At 40.5% G+C, this 19,896-nt stretch overlaps 1 protein-coding gene across 1 annotated transcript in view; it reads left to right on the forward strand.

Moving 5' to 3' along the window:
• LONRF1 (LON peptidase N-terminal domain and ring finger 1) overlaps positions 1–18,461 on the forward strand; it is a 36,664-nt gene extending 18,203 nt beyond the window's left edge. Inside the window, exons 7-12 of the mRNA XM_050947597.1 lie at positions 1,714–1,828; positions 2,432–2,553; positions 10,706–10,864; positions 10,997–11,159; positions 11,881–12,033; positions 17,206–18,461. Coding sequence (XP_050803554.1) covers positions 1,714–1,828; positions 2,432–2,553; positions 10,706–10,864; positions 10,997–11,159; positions 11,881–12,033; positions 17,206–17,364 — 871 coding nt within the window. The 3' untranslated portion in view covers positions 17,365–18,461. The remainder of the gene's footprint in view (positions 1–1,713; positions 1,829–2,431; positions 2,554–10,705; positions 10,865–10,996; positions 11,160–11,880; positions 12,034–17,205) is intronic.
• The last annotated feature ends 1,435 nt before the right edge of the window (positions 18,462–19,896 follow it).

Genomic DNA, 19,896 nt, shown 5'->3' on the forward strand with positions numbered 1-19,896 from the left:
TCACAGGCAGTAACTGGGTTGTGGTGGTGAGTCCTTTGAAACCTACATTTTATGTCAGATTTCAAAACAGAGAAATAAAAGACAACTGAACAAAAACACTTCCATTGAGCATTCCATTTTAAAAATTAAGAATTGCACAGTTTTCATTTTAACACTTTGAGAGCCCTGGAGACTGATGTACTACTTATACTCAGAACATGGGCTCTCTACCACTAGGCTGTGTCACATTGGTAGGAAAATGCCCAATTCTCAGATTAGATGGTAGTTCAGTATAAATTTTTCTCCAACTGCAGTCATTTCTACTGAGACAGCCACCAAAGGAGCTAATTATGCAGTTTATATATTCAGGTGCTCATTATGGGCACCTGCATCCCATCAATAACACCATCACAGTTAGGAAACTGGGTGGGCAGTAGAGTTTTCCCAGAGTGCAACACATTTATAGGGCTAGAGTGTCTAATACGGGAGATTGGGGGTGCTAGGCACTCTGGGATATGGTTACTTTGACTCGGGCGGCTCCAGGCCCCAACACGCCAAGCTGCAAGGGGGCCTCTGCCGGGAGGGCAGAAGGCAGGATGCCTGCCTGCGGAGGGTCCGCTGGTCCCGTACCTTTGGTGGACCTCCCGCAGGCTGCCTGCAGAGGGTCCGCTGGTCCCGCGACTTCGGTGGAGCCACGGGACCAGTGGACCCTCTACAGGCATGCCTGCGGGAGGTCCACCGGAGCCGCGCAAGCGGCAGAGCGCCCTCCACGGCATGTCGCGTGCTTGGGGCAGCGAAATGTCTAGAGCCGCCCCTGCTTTGACTTGTGTCTGTGCACAACAGTGTGGATCCCAGAGCCCTGGGTTCGAGCATGGGGCAGAAAATCCTAAAATTAGCGTTAAAATGCAATGTAGACACCAGTCAGCTGACTCAATTCCCATTGATCCTGGGCTGTCATTGCTGTGTAAACGTACCCTTAGTAGATGAGTATTGGTAAGGACATACTTGTATTTAGTTTTATAGTTGTGACACAAACTGATAGTTAAAAATGGTATTCCATTCTTAAATGTCAACAACACAAGGAAGAGAATGTCTTAAGGCTAGACTACATTTTTTTTATCTAGAAGTCGTATTTTGTTTTGGTGGATAATTGACAAATACTGTTTAACACATGTACCTAAACTTAGCCTTTGGGTTCAGATATTGGTTGAGATTCTCAAAGCAGTATAGGGGATTTACAAATGTATTTTCTTAGAAAATCTCACTTTATCTTTTAGTAGGTTATTTGATAGGCTCCTTAGGAACTGCAGATCTTTCTGGTGTGTCATATAAATACACACCATATGTTCTAAAGTATTAAAAATCAGAAGTAGTTATGTGTGCATATGATGTTGATTAAAGTATATCATGACCATTGTAATATCGCATTAAGTTAATGATTTCAAGAAGAAGGTCTGCATTTGTGTAACTTATTTATATGAATATACTTTTAGACATTAAATATTTGAACCTAGAAATGTTATCAGATTGACTATGAAGCACAGAATACATGAAGTTGTGCAGTGTTGAGAAAATGGAAAACGTTCAAAAAAATTCTAGCACAAATCTTGTATTTCTGATTTTCATTTAACTTGTCTATTTTCTTATAGCGTAGCTAGAATTCTTTAAAATTTATTTAAAAGATATTAGAATCACTGTTTATCAATTGACTTTTTATTTTAAAAAAATTTTCAGGTTATTTTTTGAGCCGGTGACAACCCCTTGTGGACATACCTTCTGCAAGAATTGTTTAGAACGCTGTTTAGACCATGCCCCACAGTGTCCCCTATGTAAAGAGAGCTTAAAAGAGGTAAATATTCAGAACACCTATTAAACTGTAGTAGAAGGAACTTCATACAGCATCCCACAAAACCCAGATGACGTGAATTCTCTCAGATCTTGGATGCTTCCAGAATCAAAAAAACAATCAATTAGATATTGATGGGACTTCATATGTTCATGTTTCGGTGGCCACATAATTTGCCCATGCTGCAGAATTAAAGCATTACCAACTTCGATATCTCGTCAAAGTTCCTTTGCCTGCTCTTGTAATTTTTGCTATCTTTTTTGTTGTATTATTTTCTCTCTTGTGGCTGTGGAAAAGCTGGGGAAACTGACTATGCAGAGGAAATATTGATACTGACTAGGCTCAAGTCTTGTCAAATGCACCAGATAAACTGGAAAAAGTAGAAAGTTTGTTCTCTTTCAGTTACAATAATTTTAGAGTTTACAACTAAGACTTCAGGAATATCTTAAATTTTGTTAAGACAGATTTTGTAGTCCCATATCTGATTACAGTACTTTTAATTAAAAATAGTGCTGAATTTTGTGTTAATGTTGTATAAGAATACTACAAACAGTTAAAATAGAAATGTTTTATGGTAAATATATAATTTTTATTTTTTTTTTTTAGTATTTGGCAATTAGGAAATACAGTGTCACAGTACTACTGGAAGAATTAGTGGTGAAATATCTGGCTGCTGAACTATCTGAGAGAAGAAGAATTCATGATGAAGAAACTGCTGAACTCTCAGAGTAAGCCTATTATGTGTTTGGCTTGTTTTTTTAAAATCCAAGAAAATATGAAAGCAAGATTACTGTTGTTTTGCAAAGGGACATTGTGAAATAGTGTCCTTATCGGTGCTCCACTTGAGGGGTGCATATGCCTTTGATCAGAGATTTTTGGCAGCAGTGCTCATTCAGTCTGCGCATGTCCCCGTTATTCTCATGCCCTATACTGAGGATGTATAGGGCTGCAACAGATGGACCTCCCTCAGTTCCTTATAGAATGACTCTGCTTGAGACAGAGAAACTCATTTGTGCCCTCATACAGGAACTACAAAACTAGCTTTTAAACTTTAATTTTTTTATGTTAGTTTTTATTCTTTGTAGTTATTGTGTACCTTAGTTTTTTGGGGGTCCTTTTCTCACTTTATGTCATGCCTTTTGTGTCTCACCACTATTCCTCATAGATAGGGCTCTTCTCTAAAGAGGCCTTTTTTCTTCAGGCATGCCTAAATCCTCAGGCTTTGAACTTTGCCTCGCTTGTCAGGAATCCTTCCCAGTTAGTGACAGCCACTCACACTGTATCCACTCTCTTGGGGATACATGTGTGTTTTAAAGCACAAGATTCGCATGAGTTTTGAGTCATTCCAGGAGCGACAGAGATAACATTGGCTCCCCATGATAGAGCATTCACTTTGTCCAGCTTCAGGTACAGGTCTTGATACATTTCCCCTCTCCAACCATCGGCCTCTGAGCTACCAGAGTGCCTGGTCAGTCTCCACAGCTCAATTGCCTTCTAGGTTTTTGAGAGACAGACTTTTGAGTAAAATGGGGAAAGTGTCATCCAAGAGGAACTAGTACTCCTTTGAGAGACCATGTTGCTAAGAGGCCTGCTGTGCCGGAGATCCTACATCCTTTAAAGACTTTTGCAGTGGCTTCAAGCAGCTGTGGTACCAAAGTTTCCTCCAAGTCAAAGTCTTTGTAAAAGACAAACGGTACCCATCTTTCAAAAGCCCTCAGTACCATTGAAATCTGAACAAGGTGCTTCTGATGCCAAACACTTGGCACTAAAGAAGTCAGTACTGCCTGCATCTGCAGCCATCTCTTTGGTACAGCAAGATGAGGAACATCTAATACACCCCTTGATAGCATAGGCTTCAGCATCTGGGTTTTGTCAAATGTCTATGCAGATTCACCCACCACAAGTGTTCTCAGCTCAAGATCCCCTGTACTCAGCTTGAGTTATTCCCTTTATATCACCTTTCACTTGTACTGCCTGTGCCCCAGTACAGTAACTCCTCACATCCTCATGACTCCTGTGGATGACTTCAAACAATTTCAGGACTTGATGAAAGAATGGCAGACACTCTCCAGATTCCATTAGAAGTCCAAGAGACCCAAATAGCCTTGTTTATAAGTGAGGCACTATTAAAAGCTGCCAAAATGATCTGGCAGACTCCTCCTCCTTGCTTCCCCACCCCATAGTTAAGAGGGTAAACATATCTTAGTTAGTGCCTCTGAATTTTTATTTTCTCATGCTGCCCCAATTCTCTTTTCATGAATGCAGTGAATGCACATAATAGGCAGCACCATTCAAGGATGACCCCATATGATTAAAAAACATAAGCTCAGACCTTTTTTGGTAGTAACCCTCCATTGCAATTTCAGTTTGCTAATTATCTGGCAATTCTAGCAAAATGTAATCAGATCAATTATGCAAAATAGAGTTCTTTTATTGAACATTTGTCACAGAAGCACTGGGGCAGCTCTTGGGGAAGAGAACCTTGCAAACTTCTCTTGATGCAGCAGATATGACAACTTGCTTCATCTCTATAGTTATGGGTAGAGTCTCGTGGTTTCAGTCCTCATGATTTCCGTGAGAAGTCTAAAGCACAGTGGAGTACCTTCCCTTTGATAGTTTGAAATTGTTTAGTGACTCCATGAATGACTCTGTGCATTCTCTAAAGGACTCTAGGGAGACCTTTAGTTTGTTGGATATATACACCTGCAAATAAAAATGTGTAGTCTATCTCAGATTGCACAGAGATGATGTCGATCCGAGTTCCCCACCTACTGCAATTGTTGCAGCCACCCAAGAAAAAAATCAGGATGCAAAAGGGAAAGTTCTCAACTGTTACTGTGTTTGATGCAGTAGTCATCATTGCCATTTGTTGCTTTTGATGCCATGGTCAAGGACCATGAATCCTCCCTTGATCCAGATCCAGTGATGCACCATTCTGCCACGTCTGTCATCCTACTTCTTGGTGATCGACTCTTCCATTTTCATGTGTCATCGGAGCATATTACTTCGAACAGTTGGCTTTTGGAGGTTATATCACTGGGGTACTCCGTCCACTTTCACTGCATATTCCCTATATGCCCCGCTCCTTGTCCTTTTTCAGGGACCCATCTCACTAACATCTTCTGAAACAAGAGGTTCTATCCCTTCTTCGCACAGGAGCTGAGGAACCAGTTCCCATTTAGTACAGCAGAAGGGGATTTTATTCCAGGTACTTCTTGGTTCCCAAAGAGAAGTGGATGGAGCCCAGTTCTATATCTAAGGATACTGAATACCTTTGTCAGGGTACAGAAATTCAAGATGGTGAAACTTGCAGCTATCATTCCATCCCTGGATTTGGGGGACTATTTCATGACCTTCAGCCTTGAGGACAGATATCTTCATATTGCAGTACACCTTTCTCACAGAGGTTCTTCCTGGTAGGCCAAAACTATTGCCAATATCAAGTCCTTCCCTTCAGAGGGCATGTCTACGTCGCAATTAAACAGCTGTGGCTGGCCCAGGTCAGCTGACTCTGGCTCTCAAGGCTGTAAAATTTGCAATGTAGATGCTTGAGCTGGAGCCTTCTTGGGATCCCAGAGCCCAGGCTAAGCCCAAGCATCTACATTGCAGTTTTTCAGCCTTCTGAGCCTGAGTCAGTTGATACGGGCCAGCCACAGATGTTTAGTTGCAGTGTAGACATACCCACACTGTCTACCAGTCTCAGCGTGTTCACGAAAGTTGTAAGAACATAAGAATGGCCATAGTGGGTCAGACCAATGGTCCATCTAGCCATAAGCTGTTTTTGGACAACGTCTGGGGCGGAATGCTTCAGAGGGAATAAACAGAACAAAGCGATTTCAAGTGAGCCATCACCTGTCGTTCAGTTTCGGCTTATGGCAGACAGCTTTAGGGACACCCAGAGCATGGGGTTTTGTCCCTGACCATCATGGTTAATAGCCATTGATGGATCTACACTCTGAACTCATCTAATTCTTTCTTTAAATCCAGTTACACTTTTGGCCTTCAGAGCATGCCCTGGCAACACATTTATGGGTTGACTGTATTTTGCGAAGAAGTACTTCCTTATGTGTGTGTTTTAAACCTGGTGTCTATTAATGTCATTGAGTGACTCTTCGTTCTTGTGTTATCTGAAGGGATAGAGGATACTTTTTCTCCACATCAGTCATTTTGTATATTGCTTTCATATCTCCCCTTAGTTGGCTCTTTTCTAAGCTGAACACTCCCAGTCTTTATATATTAAAAAAAAAAAGTCCTTGTGGCACCTTAGACTAAAATTTATATGAGTATTAGCTTTCGTGGGAAGTTGTTCCATACTCCCTAATCATTTCTGTAGCTGTTCTCTGTACCTGTTTCAATTCTAATACCTTTTTTGAGATGGGATGAGCAGAATTTTACACAGTGTTCAAGGTGTGGGCATATCATGGATTTATATATTGGCATTATGATCTGATTTATTATCTATCCCTTTCCTAATGGTTTCTCATATTCTGTTAGCTTCTTTGACTGCCATTGTGCATTGAGCAGATGTTTTCAGAAAGCTATCCACAATGACTTCAGGATCTTTGCGTGGTAACTAATTTAGACCCCATCATCTCGTATGTATAGTTGGAATTGTTTTCCAGTGTACATTACTTTGCGTTTATTAACATTGGATTTCATCTGCCATTTTGTTGCCTAGTTACCTAGTTTTGTGAGATCCCTTTGTTACCCTTTGCAGTTAGCTTTGGACTTATCTAGCTTGAGTAATTTTGTATCCTTTGCAAACTTGCCACCTCATTTTTCACCCATTTTTTCCAGATCATTTATGAATGTGTTAAACAGCATTGGTCCCAGTACTGATCTTTGGGGGAACCCACTACTTACCTATCTCCACTGTGAAAACTGACCATTTATTTCTACCTTTTGTTTCCTGTCTTACGGATCAATAACAGGTTAAAAGAAGACTGCCTCTCTTATCCCATGACTCTATTGACTGGCTTACCCTTGTCACATGTTTCTTGATGCCCCTCAAAGAATTCTGATAGATTGGGGAGGCATGATTTTCCTTCAAGGACTGTGTTGACTCTTCCACAACATATTGTGTTTATCAATGTGTCTGATAATTCTTTACTATAATTTCAACCAATTTGTCTGATACTGAAGCTAGGCTTGCTTGCCTGTAATAGCCAGGATCACCTCTGGACACTTTTAAAAAAATCTGTGTTGCATTAGCTATCCACAGATCATTATGGTGATAGTTGCTGTACAGCTTCACCAGTTGGCATTAATTATCTTCCCTTACCTCAACTACTGGCTCTCAAGTCAGATGTGCTGTAAATATCTCTGTTCAACAAGTTTTGCTTTCAGCTCAGATCTGCAAAGGCTAGAATTCATAGGGGCTACCCTTGATGCTTCAACATTCAGATCTTATCTGCCAGAGGACATATTCCTAACTCCGTCACACTTAATTGCTCAAATTCAACAGAGTCCTCAGGCTCATGCCAGCATGTATCTTTGTCATGCTACATCCTCGCCTAGATTTATGTTGCTTCCAAGTTTGGTTCAGGACACTTTATGCCTGTAACAGAGACCATCGGAACAAGTTGCTCCCTCTTCCTCCTTGCATACTAGTCTCCTTCGACTGGTGGAAGAATCCAGACAATGTGTGCACAGGGATTGCATTTAACTGTCCCCCTCTCATTGTTACTGTAGTTTCCAGCATGTGTCTCCTTGGACAGTCATCTGTGGGACTAGACTGTCTAGTACAGGTGGACTGCCCAAGAGTCCATCTTGGACCTCAACATTCTGGAACTTGAATCTGTAAATTTATGCCTGACAGCACTTCCTCCCTCTGCATGATACAAGGTCAATCTATGGGCAGCACATGAACCGCTGGCTGGAGGAGGCTAGCCTCCCAGTCCCACACCTCCTGCCCAAGCCCCTGTCCCTTCCTCACACCCCCACCAGAGCCCAGAGGCTCCCTCAGCCCCCCCAGAGCACCAGGAGGGCAGGTGGTGCATGGCCTAGCCCCAGCCGGGGCCAGCACAGTGGGACTGGAGCTGCATGCAGAGTGGAAAGCAAGGGAAGGGAGACTGGGGGCAGAACATGGGCTATGGTACCCGCCACCCATGGGTCAATCCATCTGCGTGATGACAAACAACAGGGCCCATATGTACTATTGTATTAGCAAGGGAGAGTGAGATCTTCTTCCCTCTCCATGAAGGCAATAAAGTTTATGGAACTGGTCAATAGTGCACCATATCCTGATCTTAGCAGTCACTTCACTCAAGATCACAAGTGGAAAATAAATTCATATTTGGACAGATATTTCTTACATGCAGATTTCTCTGAGTTGTGTGAAATTCTGCTCAAGAGGGGCCTGGGTCATCATTATCTGGGGGTTGCCTTTCTCTTCCCATGGGCAGAGAATCTTCTTTACGCTGTTCCCCAAAGTTCATCCTCAGGGTGCTAAACAAAATCAGACAGGACAAGGTCACAGGTGTCATGATTGCACCAACCTGGCCAAAACTAGCATGGTTTCCTTACTACCTTTGCTTCTCCTCCATCAGCCTTCCATCAGAGTCCAGTCTTCCCACTTGGAACTTGAGGTATGTTCCTCACCCCAACCTGAACACTGCAGTTCAAAGCTTGGTATCTAGTTTACTCTGAGTTAGCACTCTCCTGCTCAGGAGAAGGATATGAAATCCTGATGAATAGTAAGGACAATTCCATCATAAATGGAAAGATTTTACCACTGGTGTACTGACCGGCACCAATCTCTTGCTGACTCTGCTACCTCAGAGATGCAAGAAGATATTCTTGCTCTGAAAAAAGGAAATCTTACGCTAGGTCCAATTAAAGCTCTTGTAGTGGCCATCACAGTATTCCATTCTCTGGTGAAGATGAATTTGCTCACCCTTGCAACTTCTTGACACATCAGAAGATTATCTAATCTTTCCGAAATGTCCGATATCCCATTACCACCTGGGACTTAAGAACTGAGTTTAACTTTCTGATGAAGCCTCCCTTTGAACTGCTAGCTACCTGCTTGTTTCTAAATCTCTCCCTGAAAACAGCCTTTTTGAGCCCAAAGACTTGGCAAACCAAGAGCTTTGATGGCTGACCGTCCATATTCTGTATCTTTCAAAGAAAAGGTATCCCTTTGACCACACCCTTGTTTCTTGCCGGGAGTTAGCTCAGACTTTCACATAAACTAATCAATTCACCTCCCAGTTTCTTGTCCTAAACACCATCTGTTTAGGCAACAAGCTGCCCTTTATAACTTGGATGTTAGGAGGCTACTGACCTATTATTTGGGCAGGACTAGACTTTTTTTGAGCCTCTCTGAGACTGTTTTTATTGTGGACAGAGCTAAACAAGTGCCAGGGTCCATGCAGAGACTTTCTAAGTTGGTTTCTGACTGGATCTTCGCTTGCTATACAGCTTGTAATATACTATGCCTGCCTGTCAGATATCAATCTACATCTGTTGTTCTGCTGATGGATTGAGATTTGCAAGATTGCTTCGTGAGCTTTGGTTCATACTGTCTCAGGACACCATACCATACTTGGTGCTTCTTGAGTAGATGCTGTCAAAGGCTCTGAAATTTTACTGTCAGTCTTAGATTGAGTTCCAAAATTCCCATTTCCTTCAAAGGATACTGCTCTGGAGCCACCTTAAAATGGAGCACCATAGGTGGGATGCTACTCAAAGAGAAAGAAAGATTGGCTACCTTGTTTAGTGACTGGGCTTTTTCAATATGTGTTCCCATATGGTTGCTCCACTACCCTCCCACCTTCCACTTTACTTCAGAGCCTCATCTCCTTAGGCTTTGCAATGAAGAAGGAGCCAAGAGCAGTCTATCCACAGCTCTATATGTGCTCTGTACAGGGCATGAGAATAGCTAGGGAACATGTGGACTGAATGAGCGCTGCTGCTGAAAATCTCTGAAGGACTGTGTGAGCACCTCAAGTGGAGCACCCATAGGGGGACACAGCTTGAAGAAATCCAGTTACTGACAGGGTAGAAATTTTTGTATCATATTTGTTAGTGATTTTAATGGTGGCATTTCATAATTTTGTGAAGGAACGTTAAATATCAGGAAAGTTGTCAACTTAGTATTTAAATTTACTAACTTCAGGAAACTAATGAATGTCCTATTTTAGTTAAAAAATAAAATCACACATTTTTATAATGGTCTCTTAGGTGAGCTCAGGATTAGCACCACCTAACATGATCAGGCCTATCTCTCTTCTTTCTCTGTGCCTACATACTGTCTCTTCAGTTTCAGCTTTGTTACCTTTACAGGTAAATAGCCTCTTGCAAAGCCCAGGGAGAAGCATACTTCTAAGTTTCTCTCAGAGCTGCATGATAGATAAAACAGTGCTCTTTTCCCCACTTAATTTATCTTGTGCATTCTCTAATTTTTCAGTTGTAATCTTAGGGGTTATTTTTATTAATAAGTACAAAACATTAAAATAAATTGACTTTCAAATTGTTCTTTTTACTATTTAGAGCCATCTGTCTGTCTTAGAGCCTCTGTCTATATCATAAAATACTGGTGAGAAACTACCACTTAGGCAGCTTAACAGTGCAGAGCAAAACACTAACCTTCAAATGACCATTTGTACATTCTGAAAGGCAGAGGTATAGTGCAAGTTACAGGATAACTTTTAATGCTAACTCTGTCTGCTTCTAGCAAAAGTAAAAATACTGATTAAAAAAACAGCTTGGAAAACATCTTTGATCAAATCTATTTCATTCCCTTAATTACCTGCTACTACATGAGCCATGGACAAAATAAGCGTAGTGCAGCACTTTTGCTGTTAATTATTATGGCTTGGCACAGTCTTGTGTTTAGATTTCAAATGTATATTTAATTTATTTTGGGTTTGTCTTTAGCTTGACCAAGAATGTTCCGGTGTTTGTTTGCACTATGGCATACCCCACTGTGCCTTGCCCTCTTCATGTGTTTGAGCCAAGATACCGATTGATGATTCGCAGAAGTATGGAAACTGGGACTAAACAATTTGGGATGTGTATCAGTGACCCTCAAAACAAGTAAGTATACATTCTGATGCTCTTATGCAGCTAAGAGTTCTGTATGGTTCTAATTCCTCCCAGCCTCTGTTTTATTGCAGAAATGTTTGAAAATTGTGAATTTAGCATTGCTGACAGTGCTTCTGGTTCTAGTTTTGCAGATTATGGTTGTATGCTGCAAATTAGGAATATTCATTTCCTACCTGATGGAAGGTCTGTAGTTGACACAGTTGGTGGAAAGAGATTTAGAGTTTTACGAAGAGGGATGAAAGATGGCTATTGTACTGCAGACATTGAATATTTGGAAGATATTAAGGTATCTAGAACTCATTTTGAGCAGTAACACGCCTCTTAAGCAACACTCTTTGTTTTCTCTATCATTTGTTCATACAGACTCGGCTTCAAATATTTGGGATTGCAGAACAGTTGCTGGGAGACGACGTTCTCCTATATTAAAGAAAAATAAAAATAGCTAAGATTTTCTAGACCTCTTGAGATGACAAGTTTATCTTATAATTGTGCTTCTTCCACCCCCTACCCCAATCAATACTATCAACTTTCATGACGTAAAAATTACTTTTGAACTGATACATTTGCAATAACTAACTTTTCTAATTTTGGACAGCTATTAGCGATCCACCATTAACTATGAAATATGCCAATGTATTGATTTCTAGAGTTCAGCTGCATCAGAATTAGAACTTGATCTAAATGTGTGACTGTAGTAAAGAATATAATGGAAAAAGTGGGCCTGTCAAATGTATATTAAGTGCAGAATGACTTAAAACAGGACTGTAAATATGACCTACTTAAACACACATTTCTTTTACATAATTCTTGTCATGTTGCTATTTTATGAGAGGTATTTGGTCTGAAGTGAGGGATATCTGTACCACAGTGCTTTTTCTCCTCCTTTCTGCCATTGCTCCTCAAGGCTTGTATGAATGCCGAAGCTTCGTGATTGTTACTAACAGTTGAAATGGAATGTGAAATGAATGTTGTTGTGTATTTAAGCTTACTCTAGTATTCTTTCATAGGTTGCAGATACAGAAGAGCTGAAGAAACTGAGAGAGCTTCATGACGTGGTGTACAGTCAGGCTTGTGGCTGGTTCCAAAGCTTGAGAAACAAATTTCGCAGCCAGATCCTTCAGCACTTTGGGCCGATGCCTGAGAGAGAGGAAAACCTACAGGTGGGCTAAGATTTTGGCATCAGTTTTTCTTTCATTACTACTTTTTTTGAAAAAACCTTCACTTTTAAACATAACATACTTAAAGCAGTTTTTATAGGGATCTGCTGTGTGGGGGATGCAGTACCATCTCCCATTTCCACTAGCTATATCTGTGTTTTTTAAGCAGCAACAGGAGGTCATTCTGCCTCTTTTTGTGCTTCAGTTGCTTTGCATGGATCCCTCCTTGACATTCTAGGTGGGGAAGGGTAGTGCTTTTTTGTAGATATTTTTATCTAAAAAGTTAGCAAAAAACAAACATGATCGTCATCTTTATTTTAAATAGCTTCTTTCCGCTATTGGTCAAATAGGTTTCTCTTATACTATACCTAACCCAGTTCATTGGTGAACTTTAAATTTGGCCCTAAATATCAAGTGTTCTAGACTCCACTGGACCGTAGCAGTCATAGAGCTTGTCTTCACTATCTGGGTAAATCGACCTAAGTTATGCTACTCCAGCTATATGAATAAGGTAGATGGAGTTGACATAGCATAGGTTGACATACTCCTGTGTTTTCACTGAGCTGCATTGACAGGAGATGCTCTCTAGTTGACTTAACTTATTCTTCTGGGAGAGCTGGAGTACTGGAGTCAACCAGAGAGTGCTCTGCCATTGATTTAGCGGGCCTTCACTAGACCCACTAAATCGACACTTGCTGCATCTATTGCAGCAGCGTGGATCTCCAAAGCCCTTGTTAGCTACATAGTTACCTCATTGTGGATACAGATCTTGTAGGTGCAGGCTTATATTTTGCAACTACAAATTGTAACTACGAACTGTAGTCAGGCCTGAGCATAGCTGAAAACTTTCCATTTAAAGAACAGCTTCATTTAGCTAAGGATTAAATTTGTTTCTTTTTGTTGCAAGTTTCTCCTATGCTGCTTTTATATTGGTAGTATTTTATTCTGAAGACAAGGACACCCAATCTGCAGAAATTCTTCAAACACTGATGGCTATATTTTGTGCATTAGTACTCGTGCTTTTCAGCCAAAGCTTCTGCAAGACTAATTTTGACTACTTGGTATACAATAACTTTTCAGCTGGAAGTAAATAATACTTAATATTTATATAGCACTTCACATGCTCAGATATTACAGATCTCAACAATTGCTGATGATTATATCAGATTTTTCTCCTTTGGAAACTTCATTGTTCTTGCTTATTGTGTGTGTTGCGTTTTCAGTTTTTGCTGATTTTTTTCACCGATAAATTACCAGTTTTTTATTAAAGGAGTTTTGTCTTTTACTGACTTTACACGCACTTATCCATTCAGTATTTTTCTGGGGTACTTATTTTTGTTATAATAATTGCATAAAGCATTAGAGTTTGTCCTGCAGCTCAGAGACTGAAGCAGTTCCACAGTGTAAAACACAAAACACACATGGTAGAGGTCGGAAAATCAAGTTAATATTGTGCTGTGGTTGGCTCCCAAAGAAATCCTGCTGCCTATTTCTTTCTGTCCTTTTAGTGCGGCACTGAATTTAAACAGTCAATCCTCCACAGATAGGGAAGGTAAAAAAGATAAACATAGGGTGAAAATTCAATTCTATGCCTGAATGCCAACAAGAAATCAGTGCTTAAAAATTTTTCAAGAAAGGTGAAGACTGGAATGAAGAAGATGCATCGTGCTTCGAGGTCTGCAACAATGAGGTCACTGCTCATGCTAAGAGTAAAGGAGCATTTTGAAAGTAAGCGATATAAGAAGCTTAAAGAAGAAAGTGGGTTTTGGGGTAAACAGTCAATATCAGGAGCTTTCACCAGGGCTTGAATGAAAGAGAGGACACAGCGCGATTGAGTCAGTTGCTTTGTGTGTGCTCTTCATTTCGTCAGACAACCGCTGCTAATTGCAGAGGGCCCTGTTGGTGACTTTGTGAGGCAGTACTGTTCACCAGCAAAAACCTTTCCTAGTGTAGACAACCCCTGTCGTAAGTATCTGAAAGAAAATGATACTTTCGTATCTAACAAATTGATGGACATGTGGTATCTAGTCTGATTTTTGACAAGTCTCCTGATGCTCTGGACAGTCCAGTTCTTGGCCTTTTGTTTTAGTTTGATTTTAAAGCAAATAAACCCATATTATTTTGTGCTGATGTGAGTCATCCCCTCTGACACCTGTTTTGTCAACGCAGCAATAACTGACATGTTAAGAACTGTTAACTCTGGCATACCTCAGGGCTCTATCCTGGCCCCAATACTTTTTTAATTTATACACCACAGATATACCTGCAATGAAGTCAAGGAAATTCATGCATACGAATGACATTGCCTTGGCTGCTCAGTGCATTAGCCTCCATACCATCAGATGCTTTCTAACCGGAGATCTTAACATATTGGCTGATTATTTCCAATGCTGGAAATTTAGGCCTAACCTGAAAAACCCCCATGGTGATCGCTTTCATCTGAACAATAAAATGGCTAAGCTAATACCAAACTCAGTGTACAGTTCTGCAGTGAGAGCATTAGCCATGAAGCTTATCTAAAGTATCTTGCTGTTACATTGGACTGGACTGGAGTTCAACCTTTCAAAAATACTTCAAGAACACCCAAGATAGTCAATATCGTGTTGCGGTTATCAGGAAATTGGGCATAATATCATGGGGCTCCAGTGCATAGACCTTACAAACTGCAACAATTGCCTTTGGTATATTCTGTGGCTGAATATTGTGCACCAGTGTAGTCTCACAGCAGTCACACTAACCTCCTTGATACTCATCTCAATAATGCCATGTGCATAGTGTCAGGGATGCTCAAATTGACTCCAGTCAACTGGCTTCTGGTCCTATTGCACATCCAGCCTCCAGAGATTAGAAGAGCTTCCCAGATATCTCGCATTCTCAACCATGTCACTGAATACATGAGGATCCGGTTGCACGATGACTTGCAGAACCCGCCAAAGACAAAAATTCAAATCCTGCACCCCCGGTGGAACTGCCTTAATACCCTTACACTCAACTTCAACACTGAGGTTCATGGAGAGCCACATGGAGCGTTTTGACTGCTCAAACAACTTATCGTTGACCCTGCTGAGGAACCTCTGGGATTTGATTCCAGTTGGAAAGACTGGTGCAGATTAAATCACATTGACAAACCCTCTTTAAATGGAAAATGAGGCAAACACTTGTATGCAACTGTGGTCACCAGGCACAAACAATAGAGCACATCGTATATCTTGGTGTGCCCTTTGTTCTTTTGCTGGGGGCCTGAAAGACCTTCACCAACTCACTGCTGCGGGAATGTGCTTGCTATCAAATCTAGATATAAATTTGCAATTGTTGTTCCTTACTCAAGCCATACGGAAGAAGATGACTGACATGTTTTGAGATGTACCAACCAACTTGGCAAAATGTGTGGCTGTGCTTCCTACATGGGTAAGTTTGCATGGGAGATTAAACTCAATCAGAAACTAGAGCACTATACATTACTGGTCCTGCTCATCAGATTAACATTGTACTGTCAGCAGCTATTGCTACAGAAGAAATGAAAGATGTGAAATCTTGCATTATTGGGTTCGGGACCATTTTCAAGCATGCGAACAAGTTGAAGGCTTTATTTTACAGAGGGTGAGAAGTGCAGAGCCAACTGTCAATTGCATACCCCTGTTGTGTCACAGCAGTGGATGATCTTGTCCTTCACTGCCTGTCATGTAAATAACGGATGAACTGTGCTAATACATCTCCTAGAAGACCTGGATCATCCTGAGATTGATTCTAAAGCAGAAACTCTGAAGAGACTGGCAAATAACCAAAATGACCGCAGATTCTGCATACCAAGGTAGTGTTCATTGTTGAAAAGTTGGGGTCACAGTGTGACACACACAAAACACTGGAGTTTTCTTTGAGTACTGCCAACATGTTTGCCAATACAGATGTTTACTGGATCCTGACAACCAAAATCTCAGCTGAAATTGAGCACAAAAGCTGTAGGAGAGAAACACTCAGAGAACCCAACTGTTTCCAGAAATCCTTCCGACTTTGGAATACAAGAACAAAAAAAATGTTCAAAACCTTCAACACAACTCACTGACAAATAGGAGTTGACTGGGGCCTGTAATCTGGACCCTGAAGAGTTTTTTGTGTCAAAGATTCGTTTCGGAATGTCACCCAGGTGTTGCACCTTTTCTTCAAGGTGAAGTTTGCAACAGACTACATCTATTATGCTGGAGTATTTCTTCCATTTGCCACTAAAGATGAAATTTCAGATCTGAAATACTTGCATGAAACTGGTTGTGCTGACTTTTTGGAACAATCATCAAGACACACCTCCCAACTTCAGCAAAGTGGTATGGCAAGCTTTGGGCATATTCTCTGGATCTATTGGTCTGTTGATGCATAGCGCTAATTTTCAAAGTTGGACTACTTCCAAGACAGCAAGAGGCTCAACATGAGTGAGGATACTTTGGAGAAAATTGTGACTAGACACAAACCAGGATTTCTGGAAAAAATAATCAACTTCGTACATTTAAAAAGAGTTGTACTGTAGTAAAATATGTATTATGAATTTTGTGTTCTTGATCTTTCCCACTTAATTTTTTTTAACCCAATTTCATCCCTCTTTTAATGTTTGGAAAATAAACATCAAAAAATTACCAGAATTTTTTTTACAATGAAAACTGAAAACGTGGAACGCTAGTTATTGTGTAGTATAGTGCCATAAGTTTAAATGATTCTTTGCTCTAACAATAAGACATAGGACAGTTTTTCTGTTAAGAGGGAGTGTAGTAAGTTTATTGATGAAAACAAGGGTGGAAAGTTTCCTGGAAGTAATGTATTTTGAGGAGAGGAGGGAGGTGATTGGCAGCTGGAGACCATTCCAAAGTAAAGATGCAAAGAGTTGAGAGGGGGAATAGAGAAAATGAGAGCAGTTGTACATGAGACCAGGATTATGTAAGTCTTGAAGGTGAGGGTATGGGTCTTGAATTAAATGCAATATAAAACAGAAAGCTAAAGAAGGGATTCTAGGAGAGAGTAACCTGGTTGAAGCACCAGAAGAGGATTATAACTTAATTTGATCCCTAGTGTTAGACTAAACTTTGTTCCAGGGTTATTTTTTGCATTTTTAAAAAGTTGTTGTTCAGCCTTTTATTCTCCTTGTGCTAAATTGTTAATTTAATAATTCAATTCATTCTCTAATTTTAGGCAACACCTAATGGACCGGCTTGGTGTTGGTGGCTTCTAGCTGTCCTCCCTGTAGACCCCAAGTATCAGATCTCGGTTCTCTCAGTGATGTCTTTGAAAGAACGTCTAATCAAAATCCAACATATACTCACATATTTTTCTAGAGACCAGTCCAAGTGACTAACCGCCTGGATCTTCCTGAAGAGTTACTCTTTTCTGGTTGTAATCACAGCTGGAGTTTTTGCTGCCTTTGCACATCTAGTGCTGGTTTGAAAAGTGTGATGAAACTGCGTCCTCCCCACTCCCCCCGCCAACCTCGTGAACCATCTGGTTTTCTAAATGGACACTGTCTTCAGCTAGGATAGACCACTAAAGTTGCGCATGCCAAAATCAGTCCAGCCAGAACATGGAAAAACTCTACATGATTTGCACTATGTATGAGACATCATGCTAAGACTTGAGAATTTATTGTCATTGACTTTTTAAAGCTGTGGGAAATGCAAGACTTAAGGCTGACAGTCCACGTTTACAGCATTAAGGATGCATTTTTTTTGCAAATAAGAGCTTGCCTCAGATACAACTGTCCTGTTGCTATTTGCACAAATATTTGAATATAGTATTGAATGTTGGTGTTGGAAATTACTGCTCTTGCTGAACTGTCTTGACTATGGCACAGATTCTTAATATCTTATAAATATTTGCATCACAGAACAAGTGACATGAATTATGATGAAATTAGAGCTGGTTTTTAGGAACAACTGCAAAAAAAAATGAACATGGTACTTCTGTCAAAGACAATGAAACTGTGAATAGGGCTTATGTACCTATAACTGTACATGTTTAAAGGGAAAATTGAAAACAAATGTTTAATACCAGTTACAATTTTATTGGGCTTTTCACAGACTGGTGGTCCTTAAGCACTTAAGTAGTTTATAGAGCTTATAACAAGAAGCTGTAGTACAATATGCTAGGAATTGTGCATTCAGATTTTTTTTGAAAAAACAAGCTTAAAGGATGAAAAGTTTATAAATTGTTCGCTGCCTCTATGCCTTATTAATAGTAGAGCCCACTGCAGTGGTAATTTTAAGAATTCATGCTGCCAACTGGTACTTTAATTTCCGTTGGTTGCATATCCATGAATATCTGACACATTAGCTTTCTTGTATGTAAATCATTTGTAAAATATTTCTTACAAATCTTGCTTTTGCTAATATATTTAATTTTCAAGAAAAGCTAAGTTTGTAATATTTTGTAACTTAACTAAATGTTACTTTTTTATAAAATTGTTTTCATTTCCATTGGAGGGGTGGCGTGGCGTGTCTTACACAGAGCCAGAAGCATTGTTAGCTTAGATCAGGGTTGCAAACACTTCATGGACATGAGTATGGCATGTACATTGCTTTCTTGCCATCAGTTCCTATTCAGTCAGACCAGATACTAATGAGGTCCTACCAGAATAACTTGTCTGTCATATTTTTAGCTATAGTTTTGGTTTCTTCGTCCCTTTTTATTTTAAATTGTCACCATACTTAAGGTGTCTGACGTTCTTAAGAATTTAAGAAGTTGAGCTTTTATTTTATTAAATTCAATGTCCCTTGTTCTGTCCTCAACCCAAAGGCTTCTTCCGATATTAGAGGTTCCTCAAATTCATGCAATTTGATTATTCTTATGGTCTTCTCAACACAATGTATTCTTTAATGTTATCTATGGAAAATGCCAGTTTTCACTGATTAGTTCTCTTCCCTTCTTACTACTTAAGAACCTTTTTTGTTTTGAGTCAAGTTCTTAATACTCTCTGCTTAAAGGCTTTAGTCAGGTGAGGTTCTCCTTTCCTTATTTGCTCCTGTTGCCCCCACTTACCTTTTGTCAGGAACTGTTGACAATGTCTTTGCAACTCTAATTTTATACCCACTTGGTTCCTTCGGTATTAAGTGTCTGATATTATGGATGTAAAATTAGTACTGGGCCAATTGCAAAGTCTCGTCCTGATAATCCTATTCAAATCAGTTGGAACTCCAGACCTGAGAGAAGCATTTGGGGATTTGATTTGTGTTTTTTCTCTCCTTCATAGAAAGTAGAGATGACAGGAAAGGATTTAATAGAGCAGTTCTAAAAGTGGATACTTGTGGTCTGAAGCAGTGGTTCTCAACCAGGGGTCTGGGAGGGCTGTGAGCAGGTTTCTGGGGGCCCTCCGGGCAGGGCCTGAGTTACTGGGGCCCAGGGCAGAAAGCCAAAGCCCCACCGCATGAAGCTGAAGCCTGGGCCTTTAGACCTGCCACCTTTTGCTGAAGTCAAAGCTGGAACAACTTAGCTTTGTGGGGGCCCTGTGGCTTGGGACCCCAGGCAGTTGCCCTGCTTGCTACCCACTGATGCCAGCCCTGGCTTTTATATGCAGAAAACCAGTTGTTGTGGCATAGGTGGGCCATGGAGTTTTTATATCGTTGTGGGGGGGCTCAGAAAGAAAAAGGTTGAGAACCCCTTGTCTGAAGAACTGGCTAGTCGCATGCTTTCTGACTGCTTTTTATAGCTTGCAGGGTCTTCATTAGAAATGGGAACCTTGGAGGCCTATCAAAATTGAAAATGAGGAGCCAACCTAACTGCCTGTGCTAATGGCCACTGAGGAAACAGGATCGGTCTCCTGGTTTTGGAGCTGCCAATCATCTGTGGGAGAAGAATATCTGAGAGAAAATATGATGATGAAGAGACAATAAG

The sequence above is a fragment of the Gopherus flavomarginatus genome, chromosome 3 (assembly GCF_025201925.1).
Source record: "Gopherus flavomarginatus isolate rGopFla2 chromosome 3, rGopFla2.mat.asm, whole genome shotgun sequence".
In the NCBI taxonomy this organism is placed as follows: domain Eukaryota; kingdom Metazoa; phylum Chordata; order Testudines; family Testudinidae; genus Gopherus; species Gopherus flavomarginatus.